The sequence below is a fragment of the Trifolium pratense genome, linkage group LG7, assembly GCF_020283565.1.
Source record: "Trifolium pratense cultivar HEN17-A07 linkage group LG7, ARS_RC_1.1, whole genome shotgun sequence".
In the NCBI taxonomy this organism is placed as follows: domain Eukaryota; kingdom Viridiplantae; phylum Streptophyta; class Magnoliopsida; order Fabales; family Fabaceae; genus Trifolium; species Trifolium pratense.
Window position 1 is genome coordinate 22,553,259 of NC_060065.1, and position 19,435 is coordinate 22,572,693.

Here is a 19,435-nt window from a genome sequence, read left to right on the forward strand (position 1 = left end):
CCAATTTTCGTATTTAATGACATATTGACACCTTCTCATTGCGCAGACCATAACTTGAGCTACGGATATCGGATTGAGGCGCGGGAAGATGTGTTGGAAAGCTAAGATAAAGAGCTACAACTTTCATGTTGATGTCGAAATCCAGTTCAGAGCGAAAAGGAGTCGTTTATTCACATTTATGTTCCAGACTTAGTGATAATAATGTAATTTCGGGTTAAACTTCTAATTTTCGGCCCGATACTTTTAGAGCCCGTTTCCCATGTATTATAAAAGCCAAAAAACTCAGCCTAGGGTTCATTATTCTGATTTCACGCAAAAAAAATAGAAAAGAAAGGTTGCTACATTCTCATGGAGAACTAGCAACCCTAGGTTGATCCATTGGTATACGGGAACATCGTTCATGACTTCTTGAGGTTCAATTCTTAATAGTAATTCAGTTTATTTATTTATTGTCTTCTCTTATCAATTCATGCTCTTTATTTATTTATGAAACTCGAATATAGTGATGCTTAATCTCTATTTTGAGTTATATATTGTGAGACTTTTCGGATTGATTCATCGCTTGTATGACTAGTTCGAATAGGAATTGATATAGTTTTTTTCGCGCTTAGCAAAAAAGGGTTGGTCGAAATCTGTCATGATACAAACCGTGTTCTAAGTGACGCTTGTTCACTACTCATGGTTAGTTGAACACATTCTTTGCTTAATCGAATGAATTCGTATAAACTGTTTATCGCTTGTATAATCGGTTTTATAAACCAACCAAGGCATGAATATATAAACAATATTTTATGTGAACCGAGGATAGAATCATAACGAAGTTTTCCTAAAACCAATGGATTGATCGTCTTTTTATCAATTGAATTTCTAATACTACTCTTTCGATCTAAACAAAACCAAAACCCCATATTTAATTGTGTTATTCATTGTTCTTATTTTTACTAATTATTAAATTAGAGGTCCTTGTGAGACGACCAAGGTTAACTACCTTGTTACTACGTTTTATAATTATAATACTTATTTTTGACCGCGCACGACAGCGATCAAATTGGCGCCGTTGCCGGGGATCTCTGATTAGGATTAGTAAAATTGAGAACTAACTAACATTACTAACAATTTTGTTTTGTGAGTTTTAGTTGTGTTTCAGGTTCTGACGTTGAATTTTGTAGTGAAGCTGAAAAATAATTAATTTTCGGTTCATATCTTGGATTGATCCGAAATTTGGTCCACAAATCCGAAAAAAATCAAGGAACAAAACTTTCGTATCTTTGATACGAAAATTCAGGCTGAGATTGCGAAATTCCTTCGTTTAGACCACTTTTTATTTTTTTTGAATTTTCCATATATTTAAAAAAATCCAAAAAAATTATATATAGATTTGTTTGATTTTTAGAGATTTTAGGTGGTATTTTTATTTTTTTTAGATTTTATTTGACTCAATTTTTTATTTTTCTCTTCATTTCATTTAGACAAAAAAAAAAAAAAAAACCTATAAAAAAAATGGAAGATTCATTGGACCAGTTGACTTATATAATTAATTGCTTGGATGCAAGAAAACAACAAACATGCTATCAAAATCATATTCCAACTGTGATGTGTAATATTTGTTCTTCGAGTTTTCATATTAGTGATGCATGTCCTATATTGTTAGATACTGCTCTTTGTGGTGAGACCCAATTTGTAGGTAATTTTCAAGGACAATACTATCAAGAACAAAATTCATATCTTGAAGAACAGCCTATTTGGTCACATCCACAGTTTCAGCAAATTGATTCATTGGTAGTTGAACCACAACCTAGTTTGGAAGAAATGATAATGCAGATGGCTGAAAATAATAAGAGAATGGCTGAAGATCATTTGCAATTTCTTCAACATATGCAAGTTATGAAAGTCCAAACTGATCAAGTTGAACAAATAATCTCCACCGTCCATCGAATTCAAGAGGAGAAGATGTCTCATGTTGATGTACAACCTGCTGCACTATTAGAGGTAATGCAATGTGATACAAGTCTTGATGAAACTCCAAGTGAGCCCATTGAAACAATACTTGTTTCCGTTGATGAACACAAAATAAGCAACATAAATTCAAGTGAATGCATGGAAGAGATTACACCACAAAATTTATTGAAATCTGATTTAGATGAATTATATACTTCTCTTGAAGTAGATAAATCTTTTGAAATTTTTGCTTGTGAATGTGGTGTTTGTAATATTTGTCATGAGATCAATGCAGCTATTTTAGGTGAAGATATTTTGATTCCGGCAACCAGTTGTGCAGAAATCCCAACAAATTCAATAACTCTTGAAGTTAACACAAAGTGTGGATTTTAGTCGGAAGCAACCATTGTCTATAGCAAAAAGATTGTTGGTGGAACCTCTGATTAAGCCGCACAACAAGCAGCCATCCTTCATCATTTGTGCATCTCTTCCACCCAATTTATCTGACTCACAAGCTAAATGTGGATTTTCTGATATTCATGCTTTTGTTATTGCAGGTCCACCATATACATTGGCTATTCCTCCTAAGCCACCAGATTTTTTACTAAAGGGCAAGTCCACTTGCCACTTGCTTCTTCCTGTTACGTGTATTCGTAGTGTGGAACGACCTCCTCCAAAACCACCAGACATGAAAGCTACACCTTAGCCCTCGGGTGTGTTCCTTCCTTTTCTTTATGCTTATTGTTATACATTGCGGACAATGTCTGTTTTAAGTGTGGGGGGGACATTTATTTATTTTATTTTTTTGTCAATTAAAAAAAAATAGTAATAATAAAATAAAAAATAAATTTAGCATGCATGCAATTGTTATGAGTAGTTACATGTTTTAAGACTAGAGCAATATAGCTGTAGGATTGGTGAAATTTTTGGAAATTCTTGTTTTCATGCTTGATATGATGATCTTTGCACCTTAATGCACAACTGCTGAAAAACATGCAAACTTAGTAGTGGCTTGATAAATCTTTAAAATACACAGTCATTATCCTAAGTTGTCTGAGTATAGAATATGATAAAGAGGTATGATTAGGACTAAGTTTGAGGGAAAGCTGGATTACTTGATTGTAGGATCATGGCTAGATTAAATGATGGGATACTACACAATAAAAAAAAATTAAAAAAATTAATTATAGAATAAGTTCCTGTGCCCGAAACTGGAGGAACAAATGCTGTGTAGGGTGCTCTATTCGGAGTAACAGGTTGGACTCATTACAAGTGAGATCCCGTCAGGTGAAAAGGTAGAGTAGCACCTAAAGCATAACTAAAATGAACTTAAGTAGTATCCTTGCGTATAAAAATCAAAAAGCCTGTGAGAACAAGAAAAGCGTAGCTTCCCCTCAAGCTGAAATCCGAACTCAAACTCTGAGTTGTAGGAAAGAAAAGACAGCTTAGTATCCTGACTGTGTAGTTTTCAAGAAGGATCATGTCATGACTCTGGTTGACAGTAATAGGCAGTACACACACACACGCAGGGTTATCGTTGACAGCTGATATACAAGAGTTATGTCAATCTTTGAAATACAGTCCACGGTTGGAAGCTTGAATCCTAGAATTTGTTGATTGCTTGTGATGATTGTAGCATGCTTTGTTCTTGAGTTTTGCTCAGGAGAGCAAAAGAATAAGTGTGGGGGAATTTGATCAGTGCATTTTGGCACATATTTTCTAGTATTATAATTTAGCATATTAGTAGTCTTTCTACAATAATATCGAGTTTTTATTATGTTTCTAAGTTTTGGGTCACAATTGAGCCTTAATGAATTTATTTGACCAATTTTCGTATTTAATGACATATTGACACCTTCTCATTGCGCAGACCATAACTTGAGCTACGGATATCGGATTGAGGCGCGGGAAGATGTGTTGGAAAGCTAAGATAAAGAGCTACAACTTTCATGTTGATGTCGAAATCCAGTTCAGAGCGAAAAGGAGTCGTTTATTCACATTTATGTTCCAGACTTAGTGATAATAATGTAATTTCGGGTTAAACTTCTAATTTTCGGCCCGATACTTTTAGAGCCCGTTTCCCATGTATTATAAAAGCCAAAAAACTCAGCCTAGGGTTCATTATTCTGATTTCACGCAAAAAAAATAGAAAAGAAAGGTTGCTACATTCTCATGGAGAACTAGCAACCCTAGGTTGATCCATTGGTATACGGGAACATCGTTCATGACTTCTTGAGGTTCAATTCTTAATAGTAATTCAGTTTATTTATTTATTGTCTTCTCTTATCAATTCATGCTCTTTATTTATTTATGAAACTCGAATATAGTGATGCTTAATCTCTATTTTGAGTTATATATTGTGAGACTTTTCGGATTGATTCATCGCTTGTATGACTAGTTCGAATAGGAATTGATATAGTTTTTTTCGCGCTTAGCAAAAAAGGGTTGGTCGAAATCTGTCATGATACAAACCGTGTTCTAAGTGACGCTTGTTCACTACTCATGGTTAGTTGAACACATTCTTTGCTTAATCGAATGAATTCGTATAAACTGTTTATCGCTTGTATAATCGGTTTTATAAACCAACCAAGGCATGAATATATAAACAATATTTTATGTGAACCGAGGATAGAATCATAACGAAGTTTTCCTAAAACCAATGGATTGATCGTCTTTTTATCAATTGAATTTCTAATACTACTCTTTCGATCTAAACAAAACCAAAACCCCATATTTAATTGTGTTATTCATTGTTCTTATTTTTACTAATTATTAAATTAGAGGTCCTTGTGAGACGACCAAGGTTAACTACCTTGTTACTACGTTTTATAATTATAATACTTATTTTTGACCGCGCACGACAGCGATCAGTCGACATTAAAATCTTTAAAAAAAAATTAATTATATTAAAACGATATGATATTTTATAATCGATCGATTTATTTTTAGCAAAAATGCGTGTAACGGGTACGGGTATGAGTACTTAGGTACCCATAGGATATAGGAACGGGGACAAAGGTCACCATATAATTTTATCTAAAAACTTACTAAAATAATATAAAATTACTACTAAAAACCTAATATGACTGAATGCCATCAACGACTAAATATGCAATTTTCAAGAAAAAAATAAAGTATTATTAATTTTAACTTAGATATAAGATCCAAATTTTTTAAAACTTTACTAAAATAACAACTTTTTTAAAACCATGCAACCAATTCGAATAGTAAGCATTTTCCATACTTATGCAAAATACAAATCTTTAATGAAAATTCAGAATACATTGTTATGATTGAAATGTGTAACGACCCGATTTTTAGTAAATCGATATTTTATATATTTGCATATATTTTGGGTGAGTGTTAAATATTTATTTACGCGACGTATAATTATTTATCGCGAACATAAGTTTGTGAGCGAAACCTTTGCCATGTTAGTGGGCTTGGGGCGTGTGATAGAGCTTAATGGGCCTAAGCCATTGGGCTTGGTTCATGACCAATAGAGAGTGGTATAAGTAACCAAGTCAAACCAATGAATAGTATCACAATTCATTTTTCATGAGAAGTTAGAAATTTGTAAGCTTAGAAGCAAGAGCAAAACCCTAGGGGAGCAAGAAGAAGAACACGAGCAAGGAGAAGAGATTTAGAGGCCAAGAATCATCATTCAATCCAAGGTGAGAGTGGTTAAGCATAAGCTTGGGTGATCCAAGAGAGGGGAGGTGTCTAGCCTCCATTCCCAAACTCTCTCACCCAATTTCTTTGGGGTTTGGGTGAAATTTCTTTATCATAAACATGTTCTTTTCATCTTAGTATGCTTAATGAACAACTAGGAGGGAATATGTATATGTTTGATGATTGTTTTGCATGTTCATGCAACTTTGCTTATTTTGCAAGATTTATGCATGATTTTGTATGTGTGATGTGTTTTGGTGTTTGTGAATGTTAATACATGTATATATGTATGGTATATACATGATTGATCACTTGTTATGCATTTATAACATGTTATAATGTATTTTGGATGGATTTGAGTGTTAAACCGCCTTTGGAAAACTCAAGAACAGATATTTTTCTGGTGTAGTTCGCTAAGCGACCAGGAGTTCGCTGTAGCGAACATGTTCGCTGAAGCTCGCCAATGCTCGCCATGAGTAGGTGACTTGCTGGTAAGGTTCGCCATGTCTCGCTAAGCCCTCGCTTAGCGAAGGCCTCTGCGACAGCAATTGTTGTTGATGTTTATAAGTGTATCTAGGCACTTGTAACATGGTTCTGTTTTGGTTTTGAATTATTATATGTTTAATAATTGTGTTGTGTGATGGCATTTATATAAAATGTCAAAGAAGTATATGTATTTTGTATATCGGGTTGTCCGATAAAGAAGAATATCAGTTTGTCTGATAAAGAAGTTTAATGGATTATGTTATCCATGTAGTGAGCAGTAGCTTCGTGCTAAGTGATTATCATATGTTTGGTAAATGCATGATATTCATAAATTCATGCATTATTTAGGGATATCAGACTTGTCTGATAAAGAAGGATATTGGACTTGTCCAATAAAGAAGAATATCAATGGTAAGTTCCTTGATAAAGAAGATGGTACCACATGCATTAGTCGTGTCTAGGTTGGCATGACATTGAATGTTTGGCATTAGTCGCATTTGAGTAAATGTGCAATTATGTGTTATGTGTTATGTGAGTTCTTTGTGTTGTCCGAGACGACGTGAAACTATCTGGTTGTGTAATTGTGTTATGTGTTATCTGGTGTATTGCTTATTGAGGCATGTCTGTGAGTTAGTAATACGTGATAGGTCGAATATAGGTGCGTTTCTATATTCATATGTATGTGATTATGTTTACTAACTCTCTACCTATTTGTTATGTGCTGGACCTTTGGGGGTTCAGGTATTTAGGTCGAGGTCTCGACGAGCTTTAGCTGCAGATCGTTTTGGTGTGGAGCACTTTTGGTGAGGAGCTAGTGTAGGCTACCTTTGTATAGTTTTGTTAAGTTTAGTTTGGTTGTGATGTATATTAGTGCTCTGGTATTTTGTAACATCGAGTCGGGGGATCGTTTGTATTCCGTCGTATATCGATGCGAACATCTTAACTTATGTTTTATGTTAATGAATTATCTTTTGAACTATTTTGTTCATTGCTTTGAAAATCCTTTATGTTATGTTTTCCGCTGCGACGTTTCGTGTCCTGTGCACGATCGTTTTGAAAATGTTTTCCGTAGCGCTCCGGCTACTTATCTTTAAAAAGTTTTTAAGATCACGTTTTTAAGGGTAGTTAGATCAGGGTGTTACAATAGTGGTATCAGAGCAGGTCGGTTCATGTGAGCCATTAGGATTTTCTTTCTCTTGTATGAAGCATGTGTTGGGTACACTGTTAATACATTCTAACGTCGAGTTGTGATTCGTTCAGGAATCATGGCTGCTGCTAGGACCAACGCTCAGATTGCACAAGCTTTGACTGCTTTGACTACATTGGTGGTAAGGGATAATGACCCGGGAAGGGATAGTGAGAAAAGATTGGAAAGGTTTATGTCGCATAAACCAACTCTGTTTACCGGGGGCTATAACCCGGAGGGGGCTATCAAGTGGTTAGATGAGGTTGAGATCATCTTTGAAGCAATGGGTTGTTCTGAGGAGAACAAGACTACTTTGGGAACTTACGCCCTTAGAGAGGAGGCAATCGTTTGGTGGAGGAACGTGAGACTCAGGATAGGAGTGGACGGTGTTGCTATCGTTTGGGAAACTTTCAAAAGGGAATTTTTAAGGAAGTACTTTCCGGCTGATGTGAAGAATAAGAAAGTGATCGAGTTCATGGAGCTCAAGCAAGGAAATTTATCGGTCGCCGAGTATTCGGCTAAGTTTGAAGCTTTGTGTGTGTTTAGTCCACACTACAACACGGTGGAAGCCGAAGAGGATAAGTGTGTCAAGTTCGAGAGTGGACTTCGTCCGGATATCAAGCTTTTGATTGGATTTTCTGAAATCAGGGATTTTCCGACCCTTATGACTAAGGCAAGGATTTGTGATGAAGATAGCAAAGCCAAGACCAACTACTATAAGACTCTGAATGATAGGAAAGGAAAAGGTTTGGATCGTGGTAAGCCGTATGAGAACAAGGGCAATGGAAGTGGAAAGAAGAAGCAAGGAAGTGGAAGTTGTTACAAATGTGGAGAGCGGGGTCATATGTCATATGATTGCCCGAGGAAAAGCGACAAGTGTTTCAATTGAGGACAGTTTGGGCACAAGGCCGATGCTTGTCGGGTGAAAGTGTTTTGTTTCAATTGTGGCGAGGAAGGTCACAAGAGTCCGGCATGCAAGAAACCGAAGATGCCGCGTTGAGGGTTCGTTCTTCGCTTTATCTCTTAGGTAATTTCGAGGGCGAAATTCTTTTAAGGGGGGTAGAGTTGTAACGACCCGATTTTTAGTAAATCGATATTTTATATATTTGCATATATTTTGGGTGAGTGTTAAATATTTATTTACGCGACGTATAATTATTTATTGCGAACATAAGTTTGTGAGCGAAACCTTTGCCATGTTAGTGGGCTTGGGGCGTGTGATAGAGCTTAATGGGCCTAAGCCATTGGGCTTGGTTCATGACCAATAGAGAGTGGTATAAGTAACCAAGTCAAACCAATGAATAGTATCACAATTCATTTTTCATGAGAAGTTAGAAATTTGTAAGCTTAGAAGCAAGAGCAAAACCCTAGGGGAGCAAGAAGAAGAACACGAGCAAGGAGAAGAGATTTAGAGGCCAAGAATCATCATTCAATCCAAGGTGAGAGTGGTTAAGCATAAGCTTGGGTGATCCAAGAGAGGGGAGGTGTCTAGCCTCCATTCCCAAACTCTCTCACCCAATTTCTTTGGGGTTTGGGTGAAATTTCTTTATCATAAACATGTTCTTTTCATCTTAGTATGCTTAATGAACAACTAGGAGGGAATATGTATATGTTTGATGATTGTTTTGCATGTTCATGCAACTTTGCTTATTTTGCAAGATTTATGCATGATTTTGTATGTGTGATGTGTTTTGGTGTTTGTGAATGTTAATACATGTATATATGTATGGTATATACATGATTGATCACTTGTTATGCATTTATAACATGTTATAATGTATTTTGGATGGATTTGAGTGTTAAACCGCCTTTGGAAAACTCAAGAACAGATATTTTTCTGGTGTAGTTCGCTAAGCGACCAGGAGTTCGCTGTAGCGAACATGTTCGCTGAAGCTCGCCAATGCTCGCCATGAGTAGGTGACTTGCTGGTAAGGTTCGCCATGTCTCGCTAAGCCCTCGCTTAGCGAAGGCCTCTGCGACAGCAATTGTTGTTGATGTTTATAAGTGTATCTAGGCACTTGTAACATGGTTCTGTTTTGGTTTTGAATTATTATATGTTTAATAATTGTGTTGTGTGATGGCATTTATATAAAATGTCAAAGAAGTATATGTATTTTGTATATCGGGTTGTCCGATAAAGAAGAATATCAGTTTGTCTGATAAAGAAGTTTAATGGATTATGTTATCCATGTAGTGAGCAGTAGCTTCGTGCTAAGTGATTATCATATGTTTGGTAAATGCATGATATTCATAAATTCATGCATTATTTAGGGATATCAGACTTGTCTGATAAAGAAGGATATTGGACTTGTCCAATAAAGAAGAATATCAATGGTAAGTTCCTTGATAAAGAAGATGGTACCACATGCATTAGTCGTGTCTAGGTTGGCATGACATTGAATGTTTGGCATTAGTCGCATTTGAGTAAATGTGCAATTATGTGTTATGTGTTATGTGAGTTCTTTGTGTTGTCCGAGACGACGTGAAACTATCTGGTTGTGTAATTGTGTTATGTGTTATCTGGTGTATTGCTTATTGAGGCATGTCTGTGAGTTAGTAATACGTGATAGGTCGAATATAGGTGCGTTTCTATATTCGTATGTATGTGATTATGTTTACTAACTCTCTACCTATTTGTTATGTGCTGGACCTTTGGGGGTTCAGGTATTTAGGTCGAGGTCTCGACGAGCTTTAGCTGCAGATCGTTTTGGTGTGGAGCACTTTTGGTGAGGAGCTAGTGTAGGCTACCTTTGTATAGTTTTGTTAAGTTTAGTTTGGTTGTGATGTATATTAGTGCTCTGGTATTTTGTAACATCGAGTCGGGGGATCGTTTGTATTCCGTCGTATATCGATGCGAACATCTTAACTTATGTTTTATGTTAATGAATTATCTTTTGAACTATTTTGTTCATTGCTTTGAAAATCCTTTATGTTATGTTTTCCGCTGCGACGTTTCGTGTCCTGTGCACGATCGTTTTGAAAATGTTTTCCGTAGCGCTCCGGCTACTTATCTTTAAAAAGTTTTTAAGATCACGTTTTTAAGGGTAGTTAGATCAGGGTGTTACAAAATGTGCTTAGAATGCCACAAGCTATAATTGCAAGTTGAGGGAATCAAATCCTATCATTAGACATTCTTAGAATTTTTGGTTCAGCTTAATTCAACCTTATAAATTTATTTTGTAAGGAACAAATTATTTCTATTTATAAATATATTTTCAAACCTTCTCTTATCTAATATGATACACTTTAACTAAATTGGTGTTTAGAAATGATAATCTTGATGGTAAAGGTTCAACTGGTAGAGCTCATGGTTGAAGATGATTGATATGGTTTCTGATCTCGGAAGGGGAAGGATACCTACAAAAATGTTAGCACTTTAACGCTCAAGTCAGTATCTGACTGAGGGGAGAATATGTGTTAAAATGGAGGCGCAGATGTCATATATGAATGCTTATATAAATAAAAATTAGGGTTTTAATGTAGTGGGGTCCCCAATGTATAGAGGATCAACCACACATATCACCTTGAGTGTCATCTATCCAGTGTGTGTGTTGGATATAAAGTTCAGTGGATCTCTAGTCCATGCTCTTTGGTCATCTCGTGGTCGTTTAGACCATGTGTAATCTTTATCCACTTGTATCGGATCTTTATATGAATTGGGCTTTAGCCGGCCCAGAACATTAACCTATATAAAAATATCTTACAAAAAATGCTCGTTAATTACTAATTTTTGGAGTTTTTATTTAGAGTTTAATTGTTGTACTGTCAGTGTAAAATTATTTTACACACGCATTTAATAATGTGTTAACACTTCATTTAATGAATGTGACATGTTATGTGTTTTAAAACACATTACATGATGGGCTTAGGCCCTCATTATTACCAAAAAAAAAAAAATACATTACATTACATATTAGATACATGTATAAAACAACTTTACATCGACGGTTTATATAAATTAAATTTTTTTCTTGGCTTAATTAGTAAAATAGTCCCTTAAAGACAGTTTTGGTTTCAGATTGGTCCCTTAAAGAAAAAAAGGTCCGAATAGGTCCCTTAAAGAAAAAAAGGTCCGAATAGGTTTCTTAAAGACATCTCCGTTAATCAGTTTGGTCCCTAAAAAATGGTCCGAATAGGACCAAACTGATTAACGGAAATGTCTTTAAGGGACCTATTCGAACCTTTTTTTCTTTAAGGGACCTATTCAGACTTTTTTTCTTTAAGAGACCAATATGAAACCAAAAATGTCTTTAAGGGACCATTTTACTAATTAAGCCTTTTTTCTTTGTATTATTATTTTATTTGTATAGATATGCTATCCATTGACTTGACAAAAAATAATATGTTGTCCATTCATGAGGTCAATTATTTTATTTGAAAGTTAATGAGGCTCCAAGTTGGGGGAGACTTGACTTGACCTTGGAGCAACTTGTGGGGTGGCTCCAGCTTATGTATTGTAAGGGAACATAGCAATTTATTTAAATTAAATTGGTGTTTTTTCAATAATGAAATACTCTAGTATCAAACTGGTGTTTATTACTACTCCATTTTTATTTTTTTTTAACAAGCCAATTTGATGTCAAAGACTTTCACATTTACAAAAATATTGTCACTGATCAATGGCCCCAGTTATTAAAAATACGAAGTAGTGGAACAACTTACACCAATTGACCTGGAATTTAATTAGCTTAATCAATTAAGAGCTCAATTTTGTCAAACAACATGATATTTAGGTTAGAGTTTACTTTCTCCTTTAAGCTAAAATTTCTTTTGTAAGTTTAATGAATGATCCGGTTGGGAGGGGAGAATCCACTCTATATGCCCACAAGTTTTTCGACGGAGATTAATCATCGCTAAAAGCAGTGAAAATTTCGTACCAATATCATGGTAATAAAAAAAATTGATATATTTAATCTATTATTATGAAAAAAAAACCAGATAGATCAATTGTTTAATAAATTTTAAAAATGAATTTTTGCTTATAATACTAGTTAGAGGAAATATTCAATATGTATTCGTGAGTATAACTCAATTGGCAGAGACATTACAAATTATTGCAACAATCGGGGTTTGAACTCTGTACTGCCACTTATTTACCTTAAAATGTGAAGTTCTAGTCACTAAACTACTTGATCAAAAGAAACAAAAAGGAAATATTATTTTTTTTTACTAAAGAAAATATTCAATATTTTTTTTGAAGGAAAAAGAAAATATTCAATATTGTCAAACACAATTCATGTGATTGTATAAAATTTTATTTATTTATATTTATTTATAGCATAAAGAAATGTACAATTAGTACCGTACCGTATGTCTATCTTAGTGACAATCATCTATGGAAGTCAACTTTGTATTGTAATATATATTCCAAATTGATAATTTGTTTATTTCATTTTCATCTATTTCTTTGGAATAAAACTCTTCATTTTCCTTTTTACCAAATAATAATCCTCGTTTTCACACATTTACATACCCTTTTTTAATAATTGGTGACATTTACATATTTGACTTTCATCTAACTTCTAAACTCATGAAATGTAAATCTATTTAGGACTATTTTAACCTTTCTTATGACAAATGGGAAAGGACCATGGACCATTTTTTTATTAGACAAAGAATACTTTTAATTATTTATCCTTCTTCTTTCATATACGACAATGTTCAAGGTATATATTGGTATCAACGATAAATTGGTCTACCTGGTAAGAGTCTTAGGTCCCTTAAGCGGGTGGTCAGAGGTTCGATTTCTTGCTCTGCGTATCTTAACCCAAAATAAGATCGGCTTGGTGGTAGAACAGTTGGATTGTGGGCGTTGAGTGGAGTGAAATGGAGATGAGAATTTTATCCCCACCTAAAACATAACACAATTGTCATTCTAAAAAACCTGAAAACAACTTATAAATGTAACAAGTTGTTTTCACTTCATCAAAAAAAAAGAAAAAAGGCAGAACTTCAATAGCATTACTCAAGCTCTACATCATAGAATCACTTTTGTTGTGATACTGAGAATTCTTGTAAGGACAAAGAATCTGACTTTAACACCTCGAATACCGGGGTAAAATAATTCACATACAATACAGAACTACTAGCTTTCATATTCTAGACTTGTTTCTCCCGGGGATGATGGCAATGAATCGAGTCTCGTTAAAACTTCTGGAATCCCAGATGTGTTCCTTATTATCTGCATCAGAACCAGCATAATCATTCAGATATTAACATAAGTTGATTCAATTTTAGGCAAATATTTTTGGAACTATACATTCTATCTATAAGGCTACTCTTGACTTGACTCATAAGTGATTTGAGACAAACAAACAAGTGATTTACATCAGAATATATAATAGCTGTAATCTAGAACTGTCATCATGCTATGAAATTAGGAAGAGGATATACGGATGACTTGGTGGTTGGAGTGAAAGAGTTAAGGAGCAGAGTCAGAGTGACAGTGAGGTCGAGAGTTAAACTACGAAATGAGGAAGATATCTAGGAGAATTATGAATTATCTATCACCAAATCCACTTTAGTATGTGCTGGTGTATAAGTAAACCAGTAAAAATAATGCAAATGGATTCAACTGAGAATGATAAAATAACACATGATCATTATTGAGACCTTCCCTTCAAGACCTGATGGACCCCTGATCTGCTTTTCACTTTCAATACTAATCCAACATGTCAGTGACGAAAAGTAACCTTACCATGTTTTCAAGATGTTCATACAAGATGCCAGAAACAACTAAAAGGCATCAGGCAATTTAGTATGATAAAGTATGGATTATTTTTTTTAGGTGAATTAGCATAATACTCGCTGAAAATCAAGGTCATAAACTAGCATGTCACCCTACTCCAATCTGATAATAATGCAAGTAACACTTATATCCAAAAACCAATTTCAAAATTTCCAAATTATGCGAGTCTCATATCAGACGCAGTAGTAGTATGGTATCCATGTATGTGCTTGCATGAATTGAAGTTTGAGTTTCACATTGCTTTGTAAGAGTAATCTATAAGGGAACAAAAGCATTAAATATATCTTAAATTATTTACTGTGTTTCAAACTTACAAGTATCTCCTCGTCCAGATAAGAAATCATGAAGAGTCTCTGAAAGCTTCCAGCTGCAAACATGAAATGGCATCAAAAGCGTATATTGAATATAAATTATTCCATTAACATAATAAGCACTAATCAGTTACATATCATCTTTCCTATCCTGCTCCTGCCACTTTGCACATATATTTTGTAATAGAAAACTCAGTACGTAATATCACTGTAAATATCTAACATCATAATGCATTTCACATTGTTCTCTGATATATCTAACCATTTAAAGCCAGGCTAAGCCACAGTGCCTTTCTTTTATAGGTAAAAATAATGTTTTGAAATTTTTCATATATTTTAAAATTATTCAATCTTTTTTTAAAATGCATGTTCAAAACTTTGATAATATCTTCTCTGATGATTATTTGATAATTAAAAATGGAAACAGAGGACAACACAATACACAGACCATAATATCGACAGTGCATAGTTAAACCAATATTCAACAGATTGTATATATCATTACGAACAGTCAAGTCAGAGAACATGTTTATAGGTGAATACAGAAATCAGTGGTAACTTACTTAGAGGAACTTTTAGCCCATTGGCAATAGCATCGCGTAAAGGTGCCGGAAGCTGTTGTAAAGCATTAACTGCTTGCCCGAGTGCACCTTTAAGCTGATCTGGGACTCTGTCTTCCAAAACTGTCGGTGACACAAGAATCCCTTCAACATACTCCTCTTTCAATCTAAGTGGCCCCTCCACAGATAATTTGGTTGAGAGAATAATACTGCTTTCTATCTACAACACCCAACTAAAACAATTTTAAACAAAAATATGAAAGTACATCATAGAAATAGATTAAACTTATAATTTAAAAATGTTATATGAATGGATTCATATACGAACATTACCTACGTACCACTGAAAGGTGGCCTAACAATGAAGGATAAATGATTTTATTTTGTGGACTGAAGGGGAGAGTGTGACAGCGAAAAGTGAAGTTCTATTCAATACATAGCATAAAATGAACAATTCACTTTTCAATCCTTACTTCCATCATTATGTAAGATTAAAATGAAGGCACTTTTCATCTTTCTATTCTTAAAATATCCAGGAAAAAGTCCCAAATACGTTTCAGTGTTTATATTAGAAAAAGTTGAGGTTATAAAGTGTAATTTTGTATTACAAAAATGTTGATATGAAATATAAGTGTGTATTATGTGTAATTAAAACCATTTATCGCATTCCTCATTTTTCTCATTCTTTTCTGTTTCCAACTTCACATAGCTTCTTCTGAAACGAAAATTTTATCTTTTAAAATTCTAAGGACAGGAATATAGTTGTGTGGTTGCTCTTAGGTTCGCATCAGGTATCGATATCTTGCAAAATATGTCATCAAAGAAATGAAAGAAAACTTAACAACAAGGTTGCAACTGAGAGAACTAGTTCAAGGAATTGACTCCTCTAAACAATTTAACCGTTTTCATGTACTTCTTCAAGATGGCTTAGATGTTAAATGAATATAAAGATTTTTTCCGGGTATAATTAGTACAAAAGATATATGCTAAGTTTTGTTGGAAGTACATTTTAAAGTATATTTTTAACAGGCTACTGTTTAGATAGCATCTAGAGGTAAATATACATGGTTGATTTGATTTGGCTGCATAACAAAACAACAATTCTAAGTTAAAGAACAACCTGAATTCTCCACTCCATAAGAATCCGGGTAGAAAAAATTCATGCAAGAAAAACTATTCAAAACCATTTAATTCACATAGAAGTAGCCCTATGAATATTGGAAGAGGAAAAAGCATAAATCAAATACAGTATTATAATGGGGAGATTTCAATTTTCAAAAAAAGAAGCTGAAAGTAAAAGAAGTTTGCAATGCTTTCAGAATGCTGATGCAAGACTTTTGGATGTATAAAAAAATTAGACAGTGAAAAGAAGTACCGAGTTTAAAAATGTTGTGTTTGCAGTAATCTTTGCATTTCCGTCCTTGATAAAGACATCCAATTTTGATAAATTAGCTAAACTTGAAGGAAAATTCCTGCAAACATATAAAGCACACGGAAGCATTGCAAGTCAAAGGTGAGATCAAGCCAAATCTAAGGCCAGATAGAGTAAACAATCCAAAGCTTTGCTTTGGATTGACAAGGTAAAAGCAAATCGATAGAACTCACTCAAATATAACCCTAGCAGCAAGCAACCCAGGAGATCCAGGACCAAACCACTCAAAGTTCCATCGCCCTTCCAGAAAGGGTGACCTGTAGCAAAAAAGTGCATGAATATCTCATTCAAAAAGCATAGACATGGATATTCTTAGTCCCTTACGTTGTGGGCCGAGGTGTTGGATTGAGCCGCTCAAGACCAGTTATCCTTTCATTCACATCAATTCTTTGATACTCAGTTGTCTTCCCAGAGACTAAGCCCTCAAAACCCCCTGCATCTTTAAACTGAAAGGATGTTTTCAGAGTAAGTACGTTTGATTTCAAACTTAACAATTTGCAAAAACTGTTAGATTAGATGATATATAATATAATCAACTTCATCTTAATCTGGTTGGGGAGTTCGATGAGCACTCAAAGCAACAAGATACTAAAGACCTAAACCACCAAGAGACCTGAACAACATGTATCCACCCAAAACATTAATGCATTGAGTTTATGAGTCACTTCTCTTATGATCCTTCATTTAGCTACATTAATGTGAAGCTAATTTGTGGAAATAACTACACACTTGAATAAGTTGAATTCCAATAATTTATGCAGTTAGTTCCTATTAGTTTTCATAAGAAGCACGGGCACAAACACAGACACCGGATACGCCACGGACACTAACACGTCGACACCGATAGTAATTTGAGAAAATGACATAATTCAATTAATGTAATCATAAGTGTCACTGGTCTTGTCGGTGTCGGACACGTCTAATCCAAGGAGTGTCCGTGCATCAGCATTTTCTACAATGACAAAAATTGATTTTGAAGGAATTGAGTTTGTAAAGTTGTCTCCGACTAAAATTGAGTTGAATGTAGAATAATTTATGTTTGCATACACTCTTGTAAGAGTGTGTTGAATAATGAATTCGAGACTAAAATCAAATTGTAGAGGCAAAAACTTTAAATTCTAACTTCGAATTAGAATCAATTCTGAAGACAAAATTCATTGTACAAAAGAATAACAAACATATCAAAATCAATTCTACACCTCTCTGAATTCAATTTTTCCTCATTAAAAATAAAATTAAGGGTGCGTTTGATTCGTAAAACAGCAAGAACTAGACAGAACAGTACAGGACAGAACAAGATAATACAGGACAGGACAAAACTGTACCGGAGAGATATAAGGCGATAATATTTTTATATTCGAAAATAAAATGGGTATTTTCGTATTTTTTATAGTTGTACTGTGGACAAAAAGTTGTCCTGTGGTTCAGTGAGGGACAAAAGCTGTCCGTTGCTGCCTAATTTGTCCAGTTCCATAACCTGTTTCAAATCAAACAGGGTACAACAAAAGTTGTCCAGTCCAGTCCCCTATTTTTTAGCAGATCAAATGCACCCTAAAGCACAACATTCTAGATCAGCAATTTTAACACTTCCCAATTACCCCCTTTCTTGATTATTTAGTTTACGAAAAGATAACATGAAAACTAATAAATAAGAAAAATTAGAAAAAAAAGCACAGTAATAATCGAAAAAATGAAACATTATTAAGGAGAATGAGTAACTAACAGCAAGAAGAAGCGATTCTTTAGCTGAAAGACGTTCCATTTCCTTAGCATACGCAGCAGGTGCACCAGTTTGAACTTGAACCATAGCTCTACAATAGCCACGCTTCTGCCACGTGATGCGTGAGGTTGTTGAAACTTTCCATGAAGAAGAAGAAGAAGAAGAAGAAGAAGGAATGGAACAATTTGTGATTGTTGAAATACAGAGGTGAGAAGCAGAAACAGAAGAAACCATTGATTGAATTGATTGGATGAAGAAATGGAATTGAAGTTAGTTGAATTTGTTTGTGATGAGTTAGTTACTTTGTAAATGAAATGGTGGAAGGAAAGTGTGTTTGTTTTGTTGCTCACCTCACAAGTGTGGCTGTTTTTGATTTTGTGTACTATTCACTATTTTCAGTTTCACTAGACTTGTCCTAATCCCAACTTATAACACAACCTACACCAAGCCAACCTTCATGTCATGCGTCCTAACTTCTAAATATCTTTTAGGACAAACATTATTTTTATCCCTAAAGTATAACTCATTGTGAAGGTGGTCATCGTAGTATTAGCCATATTTATATAAATGTATCTTTTATCGGTCACTTTGTTCCTCAAATTAGTCAATTTAATCCTCTTCAAATGTATTTTTCCTTAGTCAATTTTTTTTTGTTTTTCACCACTAGTTGAATCTGGTTCGGGGCTAAGTTCTGGCATCAAGTGGTTTCAGCCCTCTCCCGATCGCAGTTGCGGGGATCAAACCGAGGTCCTCCCTACCAAGTTTAACGCCAATCACCACTGAACCAACTAACGATTGGTTTTTTCCTTAGTCAATGTAGTCTAAAATTAGAAAAAAAAATTAGGAATGTGTTTGTAATTTCAATATATTCAAAGATTAATATGACAATAAATTATGCTTTCAAAGACGAATAAGCTTAATTGTAAAAAAAAAATGTTTTTTTTTTTTAGTATAAATGTATGTAAATGAGTCTAAAACTTGTTGTGAGTTGGTCTTTGATGCGAGGATTGTTTTGTGGTCAAGTCTTGAACTTGTCTAATCCATAGAAATAAAGAAATTTGTTCCAAATTCATAAAAGATAAAATGTAAAAAATAAATAAATTCTTGGACAAGCTATCAGTATCTATTTAAAATTCGACTTAACGGTTGATGAAATTCTCTTAAGACAAATCGTTTAGAAGAACCTGAATTTGATTCCTAGTACTTGACATATCGGTGGTTTTTAACCGTGGGCATCATGCCAGGAAGTTGGTGGGCTCATTATGAATTAGTTCAGGGTGGCTGGTGGTTTCGGGAGCCCGTAGAAAATGCTTCTTCTATGCCTTGGGTATTAGCCACAGTGCAAGTACACACAGTCGTAAGTAACAAGTGATAAGAAAGAG

At 34.5% G+C, this 19,435-nt stretch overlaps 1 protein-coding gene across 1 annotated transcript; it reads right to left on the reverse strand.

Annotated features, from left to right (window-relative positions):
* Nucleotides 1-13,155: 13,155 nt before the first annotated feature.
* LOC123898873 (probable plastid-lipid-associated protein 13, chloroplastic) lies at nt 13,156-18,502 on the reverse strand. The gene is made up of 7 exons (XM_045949895.1): nt 18,057-18,502; nt 16,658-16,779; nt 16,507-16,590; nt 16,277-16,373; nt 14,905-15,121; nt 14,345-14,397; nt 13,156-13,463 (listed from the first exon to the last, which is right to left on the reverse strand). The coding sequence occupies exons 1-7, from the start codon at nt 18,285-18,287 to the stop codon at nt 13,368-13,370; spliced, it is 900 nt and encodes a 299-aa protein (XP_045805851.1). The 5' UTR covers nt 18,288-18,502; the 3' UTR covers nt 13,156-13,367.
* Between the last annotated feature and the right edge of the window lie 933 nt (nt 18,503-19,435).